This window comes from Podarcis bocagei (genome assembly GCF_964188305.1).
Source record: "Podarcis bocagei genome assembly, chromosome: 15".
Taxonomy (NCBI): domain Eukaryota; kingdom Metazoa; phylum Chordata; class Lepidosauria; order Squamata; family Lacertidae; genus Podarcis; species Podarcis bocagei.
In genome coordinates, this window is record NC_138141.1 from 412,626 (window position 1) to 439,187 (window position 26,562).

General features: G+C 49.6%; 1 protein-coding gene across 5 annotated transcripts in view; it reads right to left on the bottom strand.

Moving 5' to 3' along the window:
- Positions 1-18,158: 18,158 nt before the first annotated feature.
- LOC308573991 (indoleamine 2,3-dioxygenase 2-like) overlaps positions 18,159-26,562 on the bottom strand; it is a 68,740-nt gene continuing 60,336 nt past the window's right edge. For all 5 annotated transcript variants that reach the window (XM_081171457.1, XM_081171454.1, XM_081171456.1 and 2 more), the window contains 2 exons: positions 19,714-19,862; positions 18,159-18,582 (listed from right to left, as the gene is read on the bottom strand). In XM_081171457.1, the coding sequence (XP_081027583.1) occupies positions 18,230-18,582; positions 19,714-19,862 (502 nt within the window). In that variant the 3' untranslated portion in view covers positions 18,159-18,229. The remainder of the gene's footprint in view (positions 18,583-19,713; positions 19,863-26,562) is intronic.

Genomic DNA, 26,562 nt, shown 5'->3' on the forward strand with positions numbered 1-26,562 from the left:
TATAATATTCAATTTGATGAATGGGAAAAATTGTGGAAAGAGAATATAAAATTTACTGCATGCACGGCACTGAAAGAAAATGTTATGAAAATGTTTTACAGATGGTACATCACACCTGTAAAGTTAGCAAAGATGTATAAGACGTGTGTCAGAGCTGCTTCCAGATCCTAGCTCACAGAGGATCACGCTAGCCAGCGATCATTAAGTAAAAGTCTTTATTGAGTTACAGTTTCCATTCTCAAGCTGCTGCGTGCAACTCTACGTCTAATGGCTAGATCGGCGAAGCTCCGTCTGAGTCTCCGCCCCTTGTGCACCAACTTAATATCCTAGCCCTGCTCCACCTTTTCCGCCTGACTGTTCTCCTCTGGGTCCCTCTGCCCCCCGGGGTCTCTTCCTTCCTGGATTCTTCTGACGCCGACCCCCCGGACCCTCCTGTCTCCTTGCGCCGGGCTTTAGGACCTGGCTCTCTTTCAGGGCTGCCTACTGCGTCACTTTCCTGTGCATTTGAACTTTCCACTTTCCGTCTGACCGTTTCTTCGCTCCCCGATGGAGGTGTGGCCACTCCTGACTCATGCCCTCCCCCCTGTTGTGAGCTGCCAGTGCTTGATCCCTGGCTCCCTTCCTCTTCCCTGCTCTCTGGCGGTGACGCTGGTCCCGATTTCCAACTGCTCTCCTCTGAGTCCCCTCTGGCTCTATCTTCCTGGGGTGCCCCCCTAGACTCCCCCCTTGCCCTGGCCACTGGTGCTCCTTTCTGTGAATCTTCTGATTCACTGGAAAGACTCGGAGATCTCGGGTCGTCGTCATCACTCATCTTTTCTTCTGCCTCCTCCCCCTCGCTCTCTGTTTCCTCCCTTGCTCTTGCCTCTGCTCCTGAACCCCTGACAACGTGTAACAAATGTTGGAAATGTAAAGAAAAAGAAGGGACGTTCTTTCATGTGTGGTGGGAATAAGAAAGTGAAAAGCTTTTGGGAAATGATATACAATAAAATGAAAAAACTGTTAAGATATACTTTTGCCAGTGGCGTAGCGTGGGGGGTGCAGGGGGGGCCGGCCGCACCGGGCGCAACATCTGGGGGTTAGGGTTAGGGGGCGCAAATCCACGGGTTAGGGGGCGCAAATTACTTGCCTTGCCCCGGGTGCTGACAACCCACGCTACGCCACTGACTTTTGCAAAAAAACCGGAGGCTTTTCTTTTAGAGATCTTAGGAAAGGACATAAGAAGAAAAGACTGTAAACTCTTTCAATATGCAGCAACGGCAGCCAGAATCTTGTTGGCCCAGAAATGGAAGCAAGAGGAAATACCAACGATAAAAGAATGGAGACTGAAATTGACAGATTATGCGGAATTGGACAAATTAACTGGGAAAATCAGATACACCAAAGACCAAAAGTTCATCGAAGACTGGGGAAAGTTCGTAGATTATCTGAAAAACGTATGCGGCGTTGTCAGGGGTTCAGGGACAGAGGCACAGGTGAGGGGGGAGACGGAGAGCGATGGGGAAGAATCCCAGGACTGTGAGGAAGAGGAGGACAATGACTTGAGGTCTTCCATGAGTCTCTCAAGTGAATCGGAGGATTCCCAGAAGGGGGCGCCCCTAGTCAGGCCAAGGGGGTTCACAGGGGGGACAGGCCAGGGGCAGGGAAGCAGCAGGGAAACCCCGAGTGGGAGTGGGAGATCGGGGCCGGCTTCCCAACAGGAACGAAGTGAAGAGAGTGGAGTTCCCAGTGTGACACACGGAGCAGAGCAGGAAGGAGACAGGGGAAGGAGATCGGGGCAGAACGTCCTGCCGGAAGAGGCGGAGAGTAGTACAGGGAGTAGTGTAAGTGTCAAGAGGAAGGTCAGGGGTAGCGAACGCGCGCCAAGTTCAAATGTGGAGGCGCGCGGAAATGGAGAGAGCCCGGAGGAGGAGCCTGGCCCCAAAGCACGAAGGAGGGGGGAACAGGCATCTGAGGAATCCGCTTCAGGAGAGAGCAGGAGAGAAGGGACCCAGGGGGGCAGAAAGACCCTGCGGAAAAGGAAAGACAGGAAGAGGTGGACTAGCACAAGCCTCTTAAGCTGGTGTAGGGGCGGGACCGATTCAGAGGGGACTTAAAACGTCTAGGCTAAGAGACGCGGGGCTGCGCGCCTCGGTTGTGAAAGCAATAATGAACTGCAATAAACATCCTTGTATATAAGAAGAACCTGGCGTTGGTCTTTTGTGAGCTGAGACCTGAGGCAGCCCTGACAGTAAGTCCCCTCCCAAAGATACGCAAAAATTTTTTTTGCAAAGCTCACGAAGTTTGGCAGCCATGAGTATGGAGCAGCAGATAGCTGAGCTACGCAACACAGTCTCCCAGCTTACCACTGAGGTAGCGATCTCCCAGAAGAGGGGGGAAGAGGCGGAAAAGCGGTGCCAAGATCTGCAAGCCAGGTGGGATCATGCATGCCAGGTGGGGTTCCCGGGGGCCAAAGCTGCTGGAGTAGCACTGGGCAGAAGAGGAGGCAACTTGGTAGCCCACTTCGATGGGAACTTGCAGCAGTACCCCAGTTTTAGAGCAGACGTAGAATATGCGTTGCATTTGCTTCGCGACGACTTTAAAGATGAGGAAGAGAAAGTGGGTTTCATTGTGTCCCACTTGCATGGGGAAGCGAGGGCTTGGCTGCGCAATCTGTGGCGCGAGGATTGCCCTGCTCGAAGGGACTCTGATGAATTTATCAAATGCATGGACGCTTGCTTCCAGTCTAGCGTGGATGTGGATGTAGCACGCCAGCAGATGCATGGTTTAAGGCAAGGCAAGGCTTCAGTACGTCAGTACCATGCTCGCTTTTTCGCCTTGCTGAATGTGCTGCGATGGGAGAAAGATTCTCTGGCAGTCAGAGACTTGTTTTGGGAGGGGCTCTCTGGCCCTGTGAAAGACGAAATGGCAAGGGGGGACAGACCTAAGACCCTGGCAGACGTGGTGCAGCGGGCGCTTGCCATTGGAGTACGCCATGAAGAACGCCCTTGGCGCAATGAGGGGGGTAGCCAGCTTCACGCACCGTCTAGAGTGCCTCCCTTCTTTCCCAGAGATCCAGGACGTACGCGTCCCTCCCCTCAGCTGCAGGCAGGGGAGGAGCCGATGGAACTGGGGACTGCAAAGGCTCAGTCAGCAGCCGGAGCCCCAGCGTCCGGAGCAGTCAAGACAAAGCCTCCTAGAGGGAACAGGAAGTGTTACATCTGTGACAGTGGGACGCACATGGCCAAAGAGTGTCCCCAGAGGCTCCAAAAGCACACTGCAGCCTTAGCAACAGTAACTGCAGCAGCACAACATGAGGAGCAGTTTCAGGGAAACGGCAATGCCTGGCTGGAAGCTCAAATGCTGGGGCACAGCCAGGCGAGTCAGTAGGGCAGTCCCCAGCGCTTTTGCAGCCTACAGACCCCCTGCCACCTAAGCCAGTGGTGCAGCTCACTGCAACTCTCCAGCTACCTAATGGACGCACCCTAGAAGTCCCCATTACAATTGACAGTGGGAGCAACGCAGACTTCGTAGGGGTGCACTTCGTCAAGCAGCATCGCATAGAGCTCCTACCAGCCACGCTGCCTTTGAACGTCGTCACGGTGGATGGCAGGAAGTTGCTAGGTGGGCAGGTGGTGCAACAGACGCCACCCATGGTGATGCAGATTGGCAATCACTGAGAAATCATCAGTTTCAACGTCACCCGCCTGTCAGACACGCCTATAGTGTTAGGCATGAGTTGGCTGGATAGGCACAGCCCGACCATGGCGTGGTACCAGCGGCAGCTCACCTTCGGCTCGTCCTATTGCGCACAGCATTGCATCCAGACCGGTCAGGAGGAGGAGGGCCAAGAGGAGGGGCAGCAGCTACGTCTCAGCATGGCGCAAGCAGTACCCCTCAAGTACAAGGAGTTTTTGGAGGTTTTCTGCGAAAAGGAGGCAGACCAGTTGCCACCTCACCGGCCCTACGATTGCGCTATTGACCTCTTGCCAGGGACAACGCTGCCGCCTGTGAAGCTGTATTCCATGTCCGAGGAGGAGCTGCGGGAGCTCAGGGAGTTCATAGATCACAACCTGCAGCGGGGATTCATCCGAGAATCAAAGGCTGTAGGGGGCAGTCCTGTGTTTTTCGTGAAGAAGAAGGACACGCCCCAAAAAAGACTGATAGTGGACTTTAGATTCATAAACTCTAAGACAAAGCCCGCGGCCTTTCCCATGCCCAAGATTGACGACCTGCTCGCGACGGTGCGGAAAGGAAAGATATTCACCAAGTTGGATCTCCGCGGAGCTTACAATCTCATACGCGTGCGAGAGGGTGATGAGTGGAAGACGGCCATGTTCACGCCGTTGAGCACCTACGAATACAGAGTTATGCCGTTTGGTCTCCAGAATGGCTCCCACTATTTCCAAGCTTTTATGCACCACGTGCTAGCGGGACTCCTCTACAAGAAGTGCGTATGTTTCCTCGACGACATTCTTATCTTCTCGGAATCGCCGGAGGCTCACGAGAGTGACGTTAAGGAAGTCCTGCAGCGGCTACGGGAGCACAGGCTCTACGCCAAACTGGAGAAGTGCCAATTCGACGTGACGGAGGTGGATTTTCTGGGCTATAGGCTGTCCGACAGGGGACTAGCCATGGACAGCGCCAAGGTCCGCGCGGTGTTGGACTGGAAGAGCCCGCGAACGCGGAAGGAGGTCCAGAGGTTCGTCGGTTTCGCCAACTTTTACCGCAAGTTCATCAGGGGTTTCGCCAGGGAGACGGCAGCTATCACGGACACTCTCAGCTCCAAGAAGAAGAAGTTCACCTGGACGGACCAGGCGGAGCAGTCCTTCAGGAGGCTTAAAAGTCTCTTTGCGTCCGAGGAACAGCTGTTACACGTGAATCCCGGCAGGCCCATGAGGGTGGAGACTGACGCATCTGACAGAGCGGTGGGGGCCGTCCTCTTGCAGGAGGACCCGCAGGGGTACTGGAGGCCCTGTGCTTTCTACTCCCGGAAGCTCAGCAAGTCGGAACAGAACTACACCATCTGGGACAGGGAGTTGCTGGCCATCCACGCAGCTTTCAAGGCATGGAGGCACTTTCTCATCGGAGCCAAGCACACCGTGCAGGTCTGCACGGACCACAAGAACCTAGAGCACTGGCGCACGGCGAAGCTACAGAGCCAGAGGCACATACGCTGGGCGGAGTTCTTTGCGGATTTCGATTTCAGAATCGAGTACATCCCAGGCGACAACAATGTCATAGCAGATGCGCTCTCCAGAAAACCGCAGTATCTCGAGGAAGCGGCACCGGCGGCAGCCAAGCACATTTTTGCACCACAGGCGTGGGCGTGCGCTTCAGCCGCCGTGGACCTGGAGGCGGTGCGGCACGCATTGCAGGCGGATCCGTTCGCACAGTCCAAAATGGAAGAGGTGCGGAGAGGCACGGCGAAGGATGACGAGTTCCAGATACGCGACGGCCTGCTGACCCGTAAAGGTGCTCTCTACGTTCCGGGAGACGATCTCCGCGCGAAGGTTCTGCAGCAGTTGCACGACGCACCCAGCGCTGGCCACTTCGGCAAGGAAAAGACGACGGAATTAGTGGCCAGAGACTTTTGGTGGCCCCAGATGCGAGGGGAGGTCGCGGAGTACGTCGCCAGGTGTGACACATGCCAAAGGTCCAAGCCAGTGCACCAGAAGCCAGCGGGACTGCTGGAACCGTTGGAGACGCCACTGCAACCGTGGGAGAGGGTGGCGCTGGACTTTGTCACTGATCTGCCCAGTTCGCGAGGCAAGACGGCGGTGCTTGTGGTTGTAGACCTGTTCACCAAGATGGCGCATTTCATTCCTTGCGCGAAGGTGGCGACAGCGGAGCAGACCGCCAAACTGTTCATCGACCACGTGTTCAAGGTGCATGGCTTGCCACGGTCCATTCTGTCCGACAGGGGGCGCCAGTTTGTGTCCAGCTTTTGGCAGAAGCTCCTAGGGATTCTGCACGTCAAAATCAACCTGTCGTCGGCGAGACATCCGCAGACCAACGGCCAAGCGGAGAGGGTCAACGCGATCATGCAGCAGTACCTGAGATGTTACGCCAAACAGCGACCCGCGGCTTGGGTGGATTACCTGCCGATGGCTGAGTTTGCTTACAACAACACGAAGCACGCGTCGACGGGGGTGACGCCGTTCTTCGCTAACAATGGACGGCATCCCAGAACCTTCCCGGGGCTCGTAACGACGGGGGAGGGGGCGCCACAGGAAGCCGACCATTTCGCAGCAGAATTGCAAGAGGTCCACGACGAGTTACGGAGACATTTGGAGCTAGCCAAACAGGCCTATAAGGTGCAGGCAGACAGACACAGGAGGGAGGGGGAAGACATCCAGGTGGGAGACTGGGTATGGTTAGCGGCCCAAGCAATGCCGGCCAAGTCGTTAGCTAAAAAGAAGCTAGGACACAGGCAACTAGGGCCGTACCAAGTTGAGGCCAGGATCAATCCTGTAGCGTTTCGACTGGCCCTCCCCGAAGGTTCCAGAATGCACCCGGTCTTTCATAGGTCGGTGCTCACCCCTTACAGGGCCCCACACAGATTTCAGGAGTCAGGGACGGCACCAGAACCGAGCAGAGAGTCGCCCAAGAGGGGGAGGTCACCTAGGGACGAACCAATCAACGAGGTCACAGAGATTCTGGACTCGAGATGGGGGGAAGAGGGAGTAGAATATTTTCTCGCCAGGGAGGGCGCCCTGGCCAGCGCCAACAGTTGGGTGCCAGACTACGCTTTGGACGAACCCCTCCTCAAGGACGAGTTCCATGCCCTTTCCCCACACAGGCCCATGCCAGCACAGTTTTTCGACGATTGGCTTTTTACGCCCACACTTTCCGCCAGCATGTTCCGAGGGTTCTCCTCCGCAGAGGAGACGACGCCAGAGTCGAGCCCTCCAAGGGGATCGTGTTCGGGGGTGGACACCGACACTCCTTACTGGTGGGACGACCAACCAGAAGAGGACTGGCGCACGAGGTGGCGGATGGGTCCTTGGCAAGCAGACCCCACCCAGGCAACAGGGGGAGGGGAGGGCGTGAACACAACTCTAGTGGGATTTCAAGAGGCACTGTAAAAATAGAGAAATATTGTTAATATGAAATAGTGGGGGAAGGGAGGTATAATGGCAATACGAAAGAAGGGAATGTGTAATTAAAGTTATAAATATGGATGATTATCAGAGACGCTGAAGGAAGTTCAAAAAAGGAGATAATTGGTTGTATTTTGGATAAAAATGTATAATTGCATGGAAAATCAATAAAATTTATTATTAAAAAAAAACAAAAAAAACCTTATGCAAATAAAGCATTGCTTATTCTTCATCCACTGGTGTGCTTATTGGCTCCAGATCCAGAAATAACCCTGCCCTTGGCAGAACATATACAGTGCTTTTTTCTGGGGGGGGGGGGCACAGAGGAATGCATAAAATATTTTGTGAATGTACTTTTGTCCATTTACTGTATTTTTTTCCCCCGGTTTGAACTAAAAAATGGCGATTTTTCTTGAGTCAAAATGAGAGTACCCCCAATCATTTTTTTTAGAAAAGAAGCACTGCATATATACACACACATATACATATATCCGTTTTATTTTTATTTATTTACAAACGGACACCTATATCTAGGTATGTATATTCTTGTATATAAACTTCCGCGGCCCACCCGCCCCATCCCTCCGCCAAGGGGCACGAGAGGAAGGCCACTGGGGGAGAAAGGCAGGTGAGGGCGGGGCGGGGGGCAGGGCTGCCCCCTGGGGAGAGCGGGGTCGAGAGAGAGTGGGCGGGGGAAAGAGAGAGGGCCAGCCTGGCTCGGCACGTCTCTGCTGGCCCAACGTCTCAGCACAGGCTCTTCCGCCCGTTTCCCTCGCCTTCCTGTCCTCTTGCCTCTCCTCCGGTGGCACCTCCTTCCGGTACCCCTGCCCTCGCCCAAGATGGCGGCAGCACAGGCTCTTCCGCCCGTTTCCCTCCCTTTCCTGTCCGCTTGCCTCTCCTCCGGTGGCACCTTCTTCCGGTACGCCTGCCCTCGCCCAAGATGGCGGCAGCACAGGTTCTTCCGCCCGTTTCCCTCCCCTTCCTGTCCTCTTGCCTCTCCTCCGGTGGCACCTCCTTCCGGGTACCACTGCCCTCGCCCAACATGGCGGCAGCACAGGCTCTTCCGCCCGTTTCCCTCCCCTTCCTGTCCTCCTGCCTCTCCTCCGGTGGCACCTCCTTCCGGTACCCCTGCCCTCGCCCAAGATGGCGGCAGCACAGGCTCTTCCGCCCGTTTCCCTCCCCTTCCTGTCCTCTTGCCTCTCCTCCGGTGGCACCTCCTTCCGGGTACCACTGCCCTCGCCCAACATGGCGGCAGCACAGGCTCTTCCGCCCGTTTCCCTCCCCTTCCTGTCCTCTTGCCTCTCCTCTGGTGGCATCTCCTTCCGGTACCTCTGCCCTCGCCCAAGATGGTGGCAGCACAGGCTCTTCCGCCCGTTTCCCTCCCCTTCCTGTCCTCCTGCCTCTCCTCCGGTGGCACCTCTTTCCGGTACCCCTGCCCTCGCCCAAGATGGTGGCAGCACAGGCTCTTCCGCCCGTTTCCCTCCCCTTCCTGTCCTCCTGCCTCTCCTCCGGTGGCACCTCTTTCCGGTGCCCTCACCCAAGATGGCGGCAGCACAGGCTCTTCCGCCCGTTTCCCTCCCCTTCCTGTCCTCTTGCCTCTCCTCCGGTGGCATCTCTTTCCGGTACCCCTGCCCTCGCCCAACATGGCGGTAGCATAGCCTCTTCTGCCCTTCCGTGCTAGGAGTGCAGAAAAAGGTGAAACTGCCAGGAAAAGGAGAGGATTAGTGTGTGAGTGAGTGAGTGAGAGTGAGACAGGGAGCATCCTAGTAGAGATGGAAGGGGAACCCAAGGGTCATCTAGTCCAACCCTCTGCAAAGAAGCTCAGAGCTACAATTCCCAGGTCTTCTTTGGGAATTCTATGGGAAGTAAGAGTTTCTACATTCATGAGCATTCACTTAGAGTGCGCTCATGTTTTTACCTTTTATTGAAAGCGGCCACAAGTGACTTGGGTGGAGTATAAATAATAAAATTATACTGCTCCTGCTGCTGTTCTTCTCTTACCCTAACTCACATCCAACCCAATACCAAACCTTAACCCTAGTGCTCACCCTAACTCTAACCTAATCCTCACTCTAACCCTAAACTTAACCCAAACCTAAGCCTCAATCTAAACCTAATTTAACCCTAACCCTAAGTAATAAAATTATATTTCTCCTTCTGCTGTTCTTTTCTTACCGTAACTCAACCCCAACTTTAACTCCTAATCCTAATCCAACTCAAACCCAACTCTCACTGTAACCCTAACCTTTACCCAAACCTAATCCTAAACGCTTTGCTTCTTTTTGTGGTGTTTTGTGTTATTGCTTCATTTCGTAGGTCATGAGGCTTTCTTTGTTTCTTGTGGTGTTGCTTCATTTAGCAGTTTTTTAATGGGCTTTTGTGTTTCTTTTGGTATTGCATCATCTTCATAGGTTGTTTGGATTTCTGATTAATTTGCTTTGGATTTCTGGTAGCTCTGCTTCTTTATGATTTGTTTCTGTGTTTCTGGTGTTTTGGCTTGGTTATGCCAAAAAATTGAAGACATACCACCAGAAGCACAAAAACCAAGAAATATTCCCAAAATGAGGCAAAACCAGGAGACATGAAAACCAAGCCAAATCAATGGAAAAGAAACAATCTCACCCAAAACCGCAGAACCATTCAAAGTAAAAGAAGCAAAACAATTAAATGCAAAAAACAAGCAAAACCACCCCAAATTAAACAAATCAGCAGAAAACAAAAAAGCAGTAAAGCCACCAATTACAAAGCAATGCCACAAGAAACTGGAAACCAGTTTTTAAAAAGCAAAACCAGAAACTCAACAAGCATGCAATTTGTGGGAGTCCAAAAGCACTTCAAGCAACAGAAATTAACCAACACAGCATACTAGTTTTCACTTAGTCTTGGGTTTCTAGTGAATGTGCTTCGTTTGCAGCTGGCTTCATTTCTTTTCCATTGGTTTAGCTTGTTTTTTGGACTTTTGCTTTATTGCTTCTTTTGAGAAGTTTTCTTGTTTTTGCATTCTGGTGGTAATACTTTTGAATGCTTTGGGGGTTTCTGGTGAATCTGCTTTGTTTGGGGTTGGTTGGCTTCTTTGTCAGTTTCCATTGATGTTGCTTTTACATGGTTCTTCTGCTTCTTTTCAGTAGGTTTTTGTGTTTTTAGTGGTTGACTTCATTGTTGGAATGGTCATTAGACATTTCTGGTGGTTTTGCTTCATTTCTGGTGGTTTTCCTTTTATTCTTGGGATTATCAGATCTCATACAAATTAATATTCTCAAAGGTGCAAAACCCAAAAAACCTAGAAATGAAGCAAACTCACCATAAATCCAGCACCCAATCTGTTATGTACTAACCTTGGATCCTAGAATGCAACAACTGATTGGTCTTTTCCTGCAGGCCAATCAGGCTCCAAGAGGGAAGCAGAGTTAGCCAGTCAGACGGGACTCATTGTGTAAATAATGTATATAAAAGCCTGAGGTTGGGGGGGGGGCAATAAAGAGCATGAAATACATACAAGACTCTGAGTATATTTCACAATTGTAATTTATATAAAAGAATCTATGAAACGAAAACCACAGAAAAAATTCAACATAATCCCAAAAACAAACCAGAAACAACAGAAACAAACCACATCCACCAAAGATGAGAAAACCAATTGAATAGAAATTCAAGAAACTCACGCAGTAAACATCTCAGGGAAAAGCAAAATCACCCCCACACCATGCAAAACTAAGGTTTAACTGGCTTTGGGGTTTCTGCGCAATTTACTTTCCCCCTCTTTTGGGGGGTTTCTGGTGGTATTTCTTCTGCTTCTCACATTTCTGCTTCTTTTCAATTGGTTTTGGGATTCTGGTGAATTTGGTAATGATTTGATTAAAGTCTCTGTCTGGCAATTTTCCTTTTTCATGAATTCCTTCCTTGTTGGGTTTCTGGTATCTCACTTTTGGTTTTCACATTTCTCTTTGTTTTGCTACGTTTCAGGTAGTTTGCTTACTTTTTGGAATTATCCAGTCTCATAAAAATGAAGCAATATCATTAGAAGCTTAAAAAGCATGAAAAAAAAAAAACCCCAGGCACTAACCCTAACCCTGAATGTCCACCTATCCCCTGCCCTAGCCCTAACCCTAACCCTGATATTCTGGTCATCCATCTTGGGGCTAACAATCTGGTGAGGTAAATTCAGTTGAGATCACTAAATATCAGCTGTGCTTCCTCATCCCTGAGTTTATCATAGTTTGGTTTGGAATGTTGTAGAGGTGCTTATGGAGTGGGGGCAGCCTTCCTAAGAAGGTGGATGGGCTAATCATTCTACAACGATGTTTGTGTTTGAAAATGTGGGTGCTTATATCCCTCATGGCAGAATTATGTTCTGTGCCCCACAGTTGTATAGACCTGGTGGTATGCATCTTTCTGATTTGGGTTGTGATATGTTTTTTGAGGATCTGCAAAGAGCTCTGTTTGAGCTCTTGTGTGTTTGTGGGTGGAGGTGAACAAGCACACCTGCCCAGACTTACCAGTAATTTGATTTGGTTACATTGGTCGAATCTGACTAGTTTTGCCGATCCTCAAGTTGTTATATTTAATAAATACAACCTATTTATCCACTTTTGGTTGTCTTGACTCTTCCTCCTGATGTGCTAGGAACCACTCCGTTTGGGGGGCACTGCAAAACATGCGGTTTTTACTGCAAACATTTTGCCAGACTTTGGCCTTGATTTGGAGTGAATCAGGCAATGTTGGGTCTTGGGGTGACCTTATGACCCCTGTCACTTACTTGGTTTGTCGGGCAAAATGCTAAAAAAATTCTACAATGTCTGGCAAAATGCTACAAAACTTTTGCCAGACTTTGGCACCAGTTTGGAGTGAACCGGACAATGTTGGGTTTTGGATATTAATTATGAACCCCGGTTTGATGTATCAATTACTCTATGGGGTGTTACAAAATGTGGGGGTTTTGCTGCAAAACTTTTACCAAACATCAGTTGTGATGGGATCCCAGATTTGGGGTTTTGTAGTTAAATGAAGCATTCTTTCAGTGCTTCTCGGGAAATGTGCAGTTTCCGTCAGATCAAACTAATACTACTGGATAAAATGATATGGTTGTTGATTATCAGACAGTTCTCCCATTTATCAAGGAAAACGTCTGTTATGGGTGGCTTTTGCTTGGTGTGTGTGACTGTTGACAGACAGATTTGAAAAGGAACACAGCTTCCTCTGTTTGTCTCACAGTAACTTACTGGCCTTTTTGATTATGCAGTCGGCTCGCCCAACACTTCCAGCTGGATTCCGAGGACAGGAAATGATTCTGCTAAAGGCTTTCTGTGAATATACCGGTAATTCCAGTTGATTTGTTTTAATGGTCACATAAAGGCACTTTCTTTGGTTATAAAATGATGTTGTGAGTCTTATATCTGAGCAGTCAATAAACTCCCTCCCCCACAGATACGCTTGTCTTACTTCTTCTTCTGCTTAGCATCCATACTTACATGTTTGTTTAAAGAAAGACTAACCCCACCCCGAACCCCACCTCCAGCTTTCATTTTATTATTCTAGTGACTAGTCACTGTTCATAGCAACACTTGATTTTGTTCCTAGACAAACTGTCCTGAAAGACAGTTACTGTACTATGAACTACATGTGTCTTCTTGATATATAAGGTTGTTGCTAGTTTCTGCAAAACACTTCTTTATCTTTCAACAAGAAATAAATGAATAGGAGGCTGCCCTAAGGAAGAGGTGTGATTGCATCTGGAATATCAGACTCTCTGTATTTTTTTTTTTATTTACTTGATTTAGGGGTGGCCGCTTCACCCTCTGGTTATGCCCATGTCCCCAACTAACTGAGCTTCTTGGGATCATCCTGCCATGCTGTGAGTTACTACATTATCCTGCACTTTACAGAACCTTCCTTAGAGAATAAAAAACTGAGGCAAATTTCCAGTCTAAACAGGCTACACAAAAAGAAACAGCAGCGATTCTTTATGTTTGACTTGTGCTTGAGCGCCTGATATCTCAGAAAATCAACATCAGTGTTGGGGTGGGTGGGTCAGGGCATTTCCAAAATGTTATGACATATGGAGCCATGGATGTGGCCAAGGGGGACCAACTAAATAAAAATAAATAAAAATACATCGCTAACTGAGGTTCTGACCTCCTAACAAAAGGCCTGCCCCCACTAACAAAAATCCTGGCTACGCCCATGGATGAAGCCAACTACAGTAACTCTGGTTTTGTCCCCACCCAGAAGTGTAGCATGTGTGGGCCGTGGGGGCACAAATTTGTGTCAGGGGGCACAAACAGGTGCCCCCAAAGCAGGCTCCCTCATTGGTGCCTGGCTCTGTGTGAGAAGGAGCTGACCTAAGCTGCTTTGCTTCTGCTGGCCAGAGTTCTGTCCTTATGTTAGGCCTGACCCAGGGAAGAGAGCAGGAGGGTGGGTGGCCGCAGTGCACCTCGCTCCCAGTCACAGCAGCAGCTCCGCCTCCGGGTCACGTTTGACCTGGCGCACTCAAGGAGCCTGAGCAGCAGCTTCCCTGCCCCTCTCCTCCCCTGGACATGTGGGGCATGCCCCTCTCCCCTCGTTGAGTTCTGCAAAGGCAGCCTGAGACTGAGGAGGAAAGAGCTCACTGCTCATGCCAACCCTAGAGAGGATGTAAGAAAGAAGCAGGCTGTTGGAGGACAGCAGAGAAGCAATTGAGCTTGGTGGAGCAGTGCCCCAGTCCCCCTTAAGGATGAGCCTCCACTGACAGGGAGCAAGAAGGAATTTTAAATGGCGAAAGACAGGAGTGCCTGGCGTGCTCTGGTCCATGGGGTCACGAAGAGCCGGACACGACTAAACGACTAAACAACACAATATTGGCATGGGAACTACAATAGCTCAATGCTGCAATTTGTCTACCCTACTTAATATTTACCATTAAGGAAAGTATAAAGTCATAGAGTAAATCCTTTCAGCTTGTTGATGTGAAGCAGCAGACCTCAATCTGATACTGCAAATGTTATAGAATTATTGAATATTCAGAAGTATACCTCTCCACCACTCCTTAGTCAGGCTAGTTTTGGGCATTTATGGCAAGATTATCCCAAGTGGAAAGGAATAATGTATTTTCACTGTTATGTATTCAGTGGTCTGTCTTTGCTTCCCATTGTCTCAGGAATTGGGTAATTACCATCTCAAAGGAATGGCCAGACTACCAGGAAAGGCAATCAGATAAGGCATTATCAGATAACCTGGCAGACAGGAAAAACAACATTCAAATTTCTATTGTAGAAATTTCCCTTTTCTGTGATGTAGGTATGATGTTTGTGGGGGTGGTCTTGAGCTCCAGGGCAGGGAATTTCAAAATGGCAAGCACACATTGTTCGCGGTCCTCCTCCCCTCTCCTGCGTGTGAGAGGAGCACCCTGTTGCAACAGTTTAATAAAGATCAGGCTTACTAGCTGCTTTGCTTCTCAATATTCTCTGGTTGGCCTCTGTTATTTTCTCCTGCCGATGGAGAACCTACAAGGTTCTCCAATAAAGGAATAAGGGCAGATTTTGTTTACAACAACACAAAGACATCTGAAACTGTCGAATAAACTGCAAGAGTTTATGGAAAATTGCTTTCACACACTAAAAGTTCCCTGCAACTAGAAAGCCAGCAAAGCAGGGGAAAGGCTAGCTTTTTTAATTGACAAGTACCTTCTCTATGATGTGCTAGGCTTTGGTTTTTACGCATAGAAGTGTTATTCCCCACCTGTATCTTGAAGTAGTATGGTCCATTTGGCCACCTCATTCTGCTGCATATGGAGAGTGCTGGAATTTTTAATTCTTAAGGAAACATTGTGTCTATTTTTCCCACATGAGATGTTTCTTTACTTATATCAATAATGTTATGAAAGACTTGTAGCATGCTTCAAGCTGATTAGCACTTGGTGGCTGTGAAGCTTTAAATACAAAACAGACACATAGTGAAAGGATTTCTAAACGCTGAATTTTTTATTTATTTCACAGAGCAATTGCTTTCAGCTTTGCAGAGGAGCCCGTAGTATCCAAAGTACAGTACTTCCGTGAGAGCTGTGAAGCAGAGCTCCCTCCACTGGCTCTGCTGTGACAGGACAGCTCCCTCAGGCCTCCTCTCCCCACAACTGTTATCTGGGGCAGCCATCAGTGGGAGAGCTTTGCTGGAGGCCCAGCTCCTTCAGGCACCTCCAGCCCCTGAACTGTGCCAGCTGGTCAACAGAGGAACAACTCTTTAGTGATTTGTGACTGAGATTTGATATTCCTCTTCCCTCCCTGCCAGGGACCATCTTGCTTTGATTGCGTTTAAGTTGTCTGGTGGCCTTGTTGGCTGAACAGCGAGGCACAAATGTTCCAAATAAATAAATCTCTATACACAGTATAGAAAATTAGTGATCTTTGTAATGTGTGATTTTGTAGTACTACTTTGTAGTAGGGTGGCCAGATACCACATAGTATTTGAGCAAGAACAGAAGACCAAATAAGTGAATAAGGCTAAAACCGGGGTGGGGGTTGGTGCAAATGTGATTTACAAATTATGTGCTATAAGAAGCCAAGAAACCTCCTGCTGGGTCAGACCAAAAGCCAAGCGCCTTTCTTCCACCAGTAGCCAATCAGATGCCTCCAGGATAGCCAGCAGCAGCCCTCCCCAATTGTTGCTCCCCAGCAACTAGAATTCAGAGACATACTGCCTTTGTACAAGGATCTATCACTTCTCCTTTGGGCAGACCACTCCTCCATGATTTTGTCTGATTCCCCTATAAGCCAGTGACCATGAGCACATCCTGTGGCTTTTTAGTACCATGCATTCATTATGCACAGCATGAATAAATACTTTGTCCTATTCTGCTGCCCACTTATTCCAATCCAAATTGTACATTTTAAAAACTTCTCTATAAGTTAAGAATGCACATGATTTGCAGTGCATGTTTACTCAGGAGTAAAACTTAAGTTTAGTAGGACTTGCCTAGGAGTGTATATAAAACGACAGCCATATTCTGCTTTTGTTGGTCATGGGGAAATGCACTGAACTATTGATTCTATATGGAAGCTTCAGTTGTGAATCCTGCACTGCACTACATGACCCTTGGGGTGCCTTCCAACTCTACAATTCTATGAGTCCCTCCCCATGGTTGCTGACCCACTTTCTGGTGCCTGAGATTTCATCAGTTATTTTGCACACACTTTGAAGGCTCTTCTTTTGCTAGAATCCTTTTGCTGAAATGAAACCCTAGGTTACCCAGATGCTGAATTCCACATCCACCCTCTAAATTTTGATGGCTTTTCCTTCACTTGCCCCACCTAAGTCACGCTTGGTGCCAGACAAAAACAAAACTTTATGGTCCAATACTGTGGTGAAATTTATCAGTGTGAATTGTTTTCTTCATTTTTTTGGGAACAGATGTAGTGAAGCAATGGGGAAAAATAAGTGCCTGCTTACTGCTGACCAAAGGGAATATCAACAAGAATTGAAAAAGGAACTACAAGAAGTTGAAAGAGAACCTCAGACCAATGATCGAGAGGAAGATCCCAGAGCTGTATAAACCTATTGTGAAAGTTAACAGTATTTCAAGGTATAAGAATAGCCCTTTCCCCCACACGCCCAATAACCATAGCAAAATACAACATAGGACAGGGGTAAGCAATATGGTTCACTCCAGATGATCAGCCTCAGTTATCATGGCCAGTGGTCATTTTCTTCTTATTTATTTTAGGGGCTTATTCTAGTTTTAGGAAATATGAAAATCTGCCTCCACAGAACAGTTAAGAGCAGCTTCATGAAAAGGAGCTATCTACTTGCAGTGGATCAAATACTAGAGGATAAGCAAATGTTGTTTGAAGTTGAAAGATTTCCCTTCTTTCTGTACTCAACAATCACATCTTCTAAGGGAGGGGATATTGAAACTACTTGCAGAAAAACAGATATTTTATTATAAATTGACATGGATATTTGCACGCACAGAGAAAACAGCTTTGTGTTTTCTCTAAATTCTAAAGGCCAGTTCACAATATTGCATTGTCAACACAATGTTCCCTGTATGTATGTATGGGTATCTATGAAACTTCATCTGTGGATGTTTGACCATACCAAGCTCAAGGAAATGTTCCTGAATTTGCAACCCAAAGCCCCTTCTGCGCAATCATGAATTTGCATCAATGTTACATATAAGCACATTCACCAAGCAGCAGATACGAACAGTGAACCAAAACAAATCAACCCATTTTTTAAGCACATTCTATTGCATTTATTGTGATAAGAAACTTACAGACATTTGTATCTAGATTCCAACTTATATAAAATTATTGTAAAATTTTGCATCTCAAAATTTAGAGAAGTGTGAATTTTGAAGGATAGTGACATCTCAGTTCACTTTTTGCTGGCACTTATGGGCTCCCTAGCACCACATGGAGCTTGTTCAGAGCCCTGAAAAATAAAGCAAGGGCTTATTCTGGTTGCTTGGGAGGCATCTATTTTAGAGGGGGAGGGCAGACACTGCTTTGTGGTGGGGGGCATAGGAATTTTGCTAGCTTTTTTTGTGGGGTGGGTGAGAAAGTGGTAAACTGTGGCACCCATAATAGTTTCTTAGTTTTCCTGATGTGCTTCCAGGGCCAAAAAAGTTGTGCTTTATTTTAAGTAGGTAAAGTTAAGCCTATGTCTGGTTTAAAAAGAAACAGTTGCATCCAGTGTAGAGCTAAGTAACTCATGCTATCAGTGCAAGGACTTTCGCTTGCACAATGGAAACTCCCCTCTCTTCTCACTTCCCCTTGAATTTATTCTAGAGCACACACACACACACACACACACACCCCGAGCAGATTTGGAGAGGGCAGGGGTGCACATGGGAGCTGGGAATGGGGGGAAGTGCTGTTGCACAAGCGGAAATCCTTGCACTGCCACCTAAAGGTGAGAGCAGGAGAGAGTTTATATTTGTTCAACTGACAGCAGCCAGGGAGCAGATTGAGCAAGCTCCTAGGTCAATCTGGTGCTGCTGTGATGAGATGTATCCAGTTTCCATTTATATTATAGTAATTATTTCTACCTTTCCACCGATACATATAAATAAGCACAGAAACATTTTGTGCCAATTTGGTTTTGTTGTTGTTGTTTTTTTGGGTAGTGCTACGTCATTGGCCATCCTAGCTTAACCCCCAACGCAGAAAAAGTGCAAGCTTTTAAAAAGTTATAATTGCTTCTTTTGTCGTGTTCCGGACACTCTTGAGAAAGCTCAGAACCCCGGAGCCACCTGTCCCTCTCTCTTCCAGGAAAGATGGCGGGTTTGGAGAAGTGGATTCACTTGGCTTCGCTTTGGCGTTGCGAGCTGCTGAAATGATGTACTTGGTGACCATGGCAATGTGGTAGGTCCTCAAGTCAGAAAGGGCTGCCACACACATGTTATATGCAGAACAGAGCTTCTCCTTGCGAGAGGATAGCACATGACTCCTCAGTGGGGGAAGGGACTGGATTTCCTCAATGAAGGCCTGATGGTGAGGGGGCATGTACTCCCTCATTCCATGCAAAAATGTGGCTAGCAAAAGGACACAGAGAAGATGAGTGAGTAGGATTAATAGTTCAACAGTGTGTGTGTTAATAAATAAATATTGTACTGTTATGCAGCAGGAATGGGGGTGTTGCTGGACTCCAGCTCCCATCATCTCTGCCCATTGGCCATGCTGCTTAGGCTCATGGGAGTTGGGAGTCCAACAATGTCTGCAGGCTCAACATTTCCCCCATCCCAGTAATAAATAAAGGTCAGGATGATAAAACCATACCTGGTGAACTATACCATTTCAGACCACAGGTGGATAAACTGTGTGTTTGTCTCCTCTCTTTTCTGTGATCCTTTCCTACATTGGTAGCCAAAGTTGGAGCTTCAACTCCCCTAACCATTGGGCTATGTGAGCTAGGGATGATGGGAGTTGTCTACAGCATCTGAAGGGTGCTTATAAGGTGCATATTGACTGTGCATATTGAAAAGGGAAGTCTGGTCACCTATACGTGTGGGTTTCCATGCAACCAGGGTTCCCGATCATGAATGCATTGCCTGCTGCCATGTGTTGGAGGCTGGAGCCGTTGCTTCCTTGGCAGCCCTTCATCCAGCAGTACCGGCTTGCCCCCACAACTGCAGGTGCCTGGGGCCTCACGCAATCGCCAGGTTCCGCACAAATGCTGTGGGGCAAACACTCTACATCTCCATGAACCCTGGCATTTGCTTGCTATGTTATCAAGTGTGAGCGTGCACATGGTGGGGTGATGTAGCACGTGCACAGCAGGGCACCCACGGCTCCTCTACTGTGTCGCCTCTACAGTGGCCTCTCAGTGAATAGGGTTAGGGTTAGAGTTAGGAAGGAACTGGCAGCGGCTGTCCTCTGGGGTCTTCTGGGTTCTGCACCTGCTAAGCATGATTCAGAGTGGGCCCCTTCCCACCCCATGATGGAGTTTGAGTCCCATTTCAACTGTCAGGTAAGGCTGATTTGATCCCCCTCCTCTTGTTCTCAATCTAGATATTCACTCATTCCTTCTTCCCTGGGGCAGGGGTGCACCATTTTGTGGTTCACTTCAGCTGCCAAAATGTCTTGGGACAGCCCTGCCACAGGCCATCTACACAAACCACATGCAGTGCATGTATGTCTCCAGTTCATCAAAGCAACAGACTTACTGCTTTCCCTACAATGCTGGATTCCAAGAAGTTCGTCAAAGGTGTGCAGTGTGGTGCTTTGTGCTGCAGTCGCCCCAGAGTACACCAGAGGCTTGTCCGAGATACCCTCATAGATCAGCCCTTCTGGCAGGGCAGGATTGTCCTTCCATCTAAAAGGAAGTAAAGGCAGTGAGAGATTGCGTCTCAAGGAGCTGCATGGTAGATCCAATAAGCAGTAGTAATAATACTAGATTGTAATTATAGTAGTAGTAATAATAATAATAATAATAAATTTTATTTGTATCCCTCCCTCCCCAGCCGAGGCCGGGCTCAGAGCGGCTAACATCATAAAAACAACACAGTATGCATAAAAATAGACATCAATTAATTAAAATACACCTTATAATTAATTCAGACAAGTTAAAATCTGAGCAGGTGGAATCAGGTTGGAATTGAGAGTGGTTAATACTTGCCAGGACCAACTGTTTCCACTGATCATACCTGTGAGTGGGTTGGGGGCCTCTTTCAGGCTTGCTTTATACAAAGGAAAGTACCTAAGTTAAACTGCATCCTGCCCAAAGGCCTGGCGGAACAGCTCCATCTTGCAGGCCCTGTGGAAAGATGTCAAATCCCACAGGGCCCTAGTCTCTTGTGGGAGAGCGTTCCACCAGGCCAGGGCCATGGCTGAAAAGGCCCTGGCTCTAGTCAAGGCCAGTGTAATTTCCCTGGGGCCCGGGATCTTCAAAGTGTTGTTGTTAACAGACCGTTAGCAGAAGAGGTGGTCACATAGGTACAATTGTCCTAGGCCATATAGGGCTTTAAAGGTTTAAACCTGATCCTGTACTCCACTGGGAGCCAGTGCAGCTGGTATAGCACCAGATGAATGTGCTCCCGCGGCAAGAAGGAGTCTCACTGTGGCATTCTGCACACACTGGAGTTTCAAGGGCAGCCCCATGTAGAGTGAGTTACAGTAATCAAGCCTGGAGATGACAGTCACATGGATCACAGTGGTAAGGTCAGGGGGAGAGAGACTTAGCTTGACGGAGATGGAAAAATGCTGCCTTTTTTATAGCTGCAACCTGCGCCTCTATATAAAGGGAGGCATCGAAGATTACACCCAAACTCTTGATGGAAGGCGCAGGCACTAATTGCACCCCCACAAGGGATGGGAGTTGTCCACCCAATCCCATATCGTCCCGACCGAGCCAAAGGACTTCTGTCTTCAAAGGATTTAACTTCAACCAGCTCCCATGTAGCCACAACTTCCAAACATCTGATCAGTGTGTCTGGGGCCGAGCCAGGATGGCAGTCCATCAACAGGTAGAGTTGGCTGTCATCAGCATACTGATGGCAACCCAAACCAAAATTCCAGACAAGCTGGGCGAGGGGGCACATAAAGAAAAGCATTGGGGGGGGGAGCCCGTGTTTGTCCATAGACAGCAGCTTTCCGGGTCATGTGCCAGCATGGCTAAACTGCTTCTGGTGCAACAGGACACCATGATGGGTGCCAGAGTGCACAGAAATGTCATTTACCTTCCCACCACCTATTTATCTACTTGTGCTGGTGTGCTTTTGAACTGCTAGATTGGCAGAAACTGGGAGCCTTCTGATCGGCAAGCCCAAGAGGCTCAGTAGTTTAGACCACAGCGCCGCCTGCTCCCCTTTAACTATAGTAGTAATAGTACTGTTAGTAAAATAGTATTCTTTTATCGAAAGTATTTTTTATTAAACTCCACTCTCGACTCTGAGTATATTTCACTTTGTTTATATAACCCATATCACAATAGAGACCATGAGACCAACACATAAAAACTAAACCAAACCAAACCAAACCAAGAGTGGCATGGAATGTTACATTTACAATTGGTACAAGTGGAGAGTACCATCATAAGAAATGAGAGACCCAGAGGTGTGGCACACATGGCTTGCAAGATTTACAGAAATATAAATCTGTAGCTGCAGCGGCGTAGCGTGGGTTATCAGCACCCGGGGCAAGGCAAGTAATTTGCGCCCCCTAACCCGGGGCAAGGCAAGTAATTTGCGCCCCCTAACCCCTAACCATGGTCATTAATACTGACGGTTCTACTCTGGGGCAAACGTCGTGGTGACTACTGCCCTCCGTGGTGTTGTTTTTGCAATTAAAGGACCCCTGCCTCAAATAAAGCATCTTGGGGATTGGGGACTGGGATTTGCCAAGGGAGCTGGAAATTGCAGTTCAGTGGCGGGTCAGGGGGAGAGGGTCCCTTCCGCGTCTGGGTGCCGCGGGCCCCTTTGCGCCAAGACGCACGTCTTTGGGCGTCGCGGCGCAGCCTTCTCGGTCTCCCTCCCCGGCCCGGCTAGTCCCGACGCGGCTTCTTTCTGGCACGGGGAGGGGGCTTCTTTCTGGCGCGGGGAGGGGGCGGCTCTGGGGCCAGTGCGTCGGCCGGCCTCCGGCGCGGGTGGGGGGGCCGTCAGGGCGGGTGGGCGGTCTTGGCGCGCAGGCACTAGAGCGCCGCCGATGGCGTGTTTGGCGGGCTGCGCGCGTCCAGACAACGACCTGAGCCTGGGCGGCATGGCGCTTGGTGCCAGAGCCTCCGCCAGCAGCGCCCCGTCGGGAGACCCGGCCGGAAGGAGCCTCGAGCCGGCTGTCGGACGCGGTTGAAGCAGCCAGGGCGGCATGGCAGGCGGCGTGCACCCCCTGCACCCCCCACACGACGCCACTGCTCTCCGCCCCACCGCCAGGCTTCGGAGCAGCCTTCCGAAGCCTGGCGGCGGGAGAAGGTCTCTCCGCCCCACCGCTAGCCTTCGAAGGAGGTCCAAGGACAGTGGGGTTCCTGCTTCCTTGAGGAGGGCTGGCCAAACGCGCCCCCCAAATGTTGCGCTAGGTGCGGCCGGCACCCCTGGCACCCCCACGCTACGCCACTGTGTAGCTGAAACCATCAGAGGCACAAGGAGTACCAAGAATACAAGGTACATCAAGAATTTTTTTCAACCAATCAGATGTTGCTTTCCCCAAATTTATTGGGAGACTTGTGGAAGAGACAAATGTAGAATCATAGAATCATAGAATCATAGAGTTGGAAGAGACCACAAGGGCCTTCGAGTCCAACCCCCTGCCAAGCAGGAAACACCATCAGAGCACTCCTGACATATGGTTGTCAAGCCTCTGCTTAAAGACCTCCAAACAAGGAGACTCCACCACACTCCTTGGCAGCAAATTCCACTGTCAAACAGCTCTTACTGTCAGGAAGTTCTTCCTAATGTAGTTAGGATCCATTGCTCCGTGTCCGCTTCTCTGGAGCAGCAGAAAACAACCTTTCTCCCTCCTCTATGTGACATCCTTTTATATATTTGAACATGGCTATCATATCACCCCTTAACCTCCTCTTCTCCAGGCTAAACATGCCCAGCTCCCTTAGCCGTTCCTCATAAGGCATCGTTTCCAGGCCTTTGACCATTTTGGTTGCCCTCCTCTGGACACGTTCCAGTTTGTCAGTGTCCTTCTTGAATTGTGGTGCCCAGAACTGGACACAGTACTCCAGGTGAGGTCTGACCAGAGCAGAATACAGTGGCACTATTACTTCCCTTCATAGGCGCCGACTCCATGGGGCTTGAGGGGGCCCGAGCCCCCTCAAAAATTCGTTTGGGGGGCTCTGCCCCCCCAATAATCTCGGGCGCCCCTCCAGCAGAGCGCCACCGCCGCCCTTCCCTCAGCCCAAAATGCACAGGGTCGGGCTGCATGCCTCCTGCCCTCCCTCCTGAGCAAAAGCTCCACCCAATTTCCTTCGGAGCTGATTAATAGGCGCAGCACGCTCTCCCCTATTCGCTCATGAGGAGGCGGCGCCACTTTATCTGCATATTCATGAGCTTATTTATTATTCATGAGCTTTCGCGGGCTCCCCCAATCTTTTTTATAAGTCGGCGCCCCTGCTTCCCTTGATCTAGATGCTATACGCCTATTGATGCAGCCCAGAATTGCATTGGCATTTTTAGCTGCCGCGTCACACTGTTGGCTCATGTCAAGTTTGTGGTCAACCAAGACTCCTAGATCCTTTTCACATGTACTGCTCTCAAGCCAGGTGTCCCCCATCTTGTATTTGTGCCTCTCATTTTTTTTTGCCCAAGTGCAATACTTTACATTTCTCCCTGTTAAAGTTCATCTTGTTTGTTTTGGCCCAGTTCTCTAATCTGTCAAGGTCGTTTTGAAGTGTGATCCTGTCCTCTGGGGTGTTAGCCCCCCCTCCCAGTTTGGTGTCATCTGCAAATTTGATCAGGATGCCCTTGAGTCCATCATCCAGGTCGTTGATAAAGATGTTGAATAAGACCGGGCCCAAGACAGAACCCTGTGGCACCCCACTAGTCACTCTTCTCCAGGATGAAGAGGAACCATTGATGAGCACCCTTTGGGTTCGGTCAGTCAGCCAGTTACAAATCCACTGAGTGGTAGCATAGTCAAGACCGCATTTTACCAGCTTCTTTACAAGAATATCATGGGGCACCTTGTCAAATGCCTTGCTGAAATCAAGGTAGGCTACATCCACTGTGTTCCCTTCATCTACCAGGCTTGTAATTCTGTCAAAAAACGAGATCAGGTTAGTCTGACATTACTTATTTTTCAGAAATCCATGCTGACTATTGGTGATCACAGCATTCCTTTTTAGGTGCTCACAGACTGTTTGCTTAATGATCTGCTCCAGAATCTTCCCTGGTATTGATGTCAGACTGACTGGGTGGTAATTATTTGGGTCCTCTCTTTTCCCCCTTTTGAAAATAGGGACAACATTTGCCCTCCTCCAGTCTGCCGGGACTTCGCCTGTTCTCCAGGAATTCTCAAGGATGACTGCCAGTGGTTCTGAGATCACATCTGCCAGTTCTTTTAATACTCTTGGATGCAGTTCATCTGGCCCTGGAGACTTGAATACATCTAAACCAGCCAAGTATTCTTGTACTATTTCCTTTGTTATTCTGGGCTGTGTTTCCTTTGCTGAATCATTTGCTCCAAATTCTTCAGGTCGGGCATTGTTTTCTTTATTGGAGAAGACTGAGGCAAAGAAGGCATTGAGGAGTTCAGCCCTTTCTGTGTCCCCTGTTTGCATTTCACCATCTTCTCCTCTGAGTGACCCCACTGTTTCTTTGTTCTTCCTTTTGCTACGAACATACCCATAAAAGCCTGTCAGGGGTTTAGGAGCAGAGGCACGGGCAAGGGAGGAAACAGAGAGCGAAGGGGAGGAGGCAGAAGAAAAGATGAGTGATGACGACGACCCGAGATCTCCTAGTCTTTCCAGTGAATCAGAGGATTCACAGAAAGGAGCACCAGTGGCCAGGGCAAGGGGGGCACCCCAGGAAGATAGAGCCAGAAGGGACTCAGGGGGGAGCAGCTGGAAATCGGGACCAGCGTCACCGCCAGGAAGCAGGGAAGAGGAAGGGAGCCAGGGGGGAAGCGCTGGCAGCTCACCACAGGAGGGAGGGCATGAGTCAGGAGTGGCCACACCTCCATCGGGGAGCGAAGAAACGGTTAAGAGGAAGGTGGAAGGTTGGGCGCGCGCGCCAAGTTCAAATGCAGAGGAAGGCGGCGCAGTAAGCAGCCCCGAAAGGGAACCAGGTCCTAAAGCCCGGCGCAAGGAGGCAGGAGGGTCCGGGTCAGCGTCAGAAGAATCCCGGAAGGAGGAGGCCCCGGGGGGTAGAGGGACCCAGAGGAGGACAGTCAGGCGGAAAAGGTGGAGCAAGGCTAGGATATTAAGCTGGTGCTCACGGGGCGGAGACTCAGACGGAGCTTCGCCGATCTAGCTACTAGACGTAGAGTTTGCGCGCAGCAGCGTGAGAATGGAAACTGTAATTCAATAAAGACTTTTACTTAATGATCGCTGGCTAGCGTGATCCTCTGTGAGCTAGGATCTTCAAGCAGCTCTGACAGTAAGCTCCGTCTCTCCATTGTGGGCATCTACAGCCTCGAGGAGGGGAGAGAAACAGGTGCCTACTAGCGAGCTCACGAACGGCAGACGACATGACGGCTGAGCAGCAGATAGAGGACCTCAGAAAAGCAGTGGCACAACTGAACGCCGAGGTTCTCGCATCCAGGAAGAGAGAGGAGGAGGCAGCTGCCGCCTGCAGGGATCTCCAGGTCAGGTTAGACGTGCTGACAAAGCAGACACCCCGGCAGGAGGGAATTGGGTTGGCGAGACGTACAGGCGGGCTGGTCTCTCACTTCGATGGGAACCTGCAACAGTATCCCAACTTTAGAGCCGACGTACTGTGCGCACTGCAACTGCTGCATAAAGACTTTAGAGATGAACAAGAGAGAGTGGGGTTCATCATGTCCCATCTGCATGGGGATGCGAAAGCATGGCTACGCAATTTATGGAGAGATAAGGATCCGGCGCTCCAGAATGCGGATGCCTTTATTAAAGCGATGGATGGGTGCTTTTTATCAAGTATTGACGTGGATCTTGCACGGAAGGAGGTGCATGGGCTGAGACAAGGGAGGGCCAGCGTCAGGCAGTATCATGCCCGCTTTTTCGCCTTGGTCAGTGCCCTGGAATGGGACAGAGATTCGGCTCCTGTAAGAGACCTCTTTTGGGAGGGGCTGCACAACTCGATTAAAGATGAGATCGCCAGGGGGGAGAGACCCCGAACCACCCAGGAGGTCGTTCAGAGGGCACTGGCAGTGGGGGTGAGGCTGGAAGGACGTCCGTGGAGCAAGGACGAAGGGCGTGGAGGGCGCGAACCAGCCGGGGGCCCCTCCTTCCTTCCCAGAGAAGCAGCGCGGGCGCAATCCACGCCTCCGCCAGGAGGAGGAGCCGAACCTATGGAGGTTGGAGGTGCAAGGGCTCAGTCAGCAACCAGAGCCCTAGCACCGGCAGCAGTGAAAGCGAAGCCTCCTAGAGGGAACAG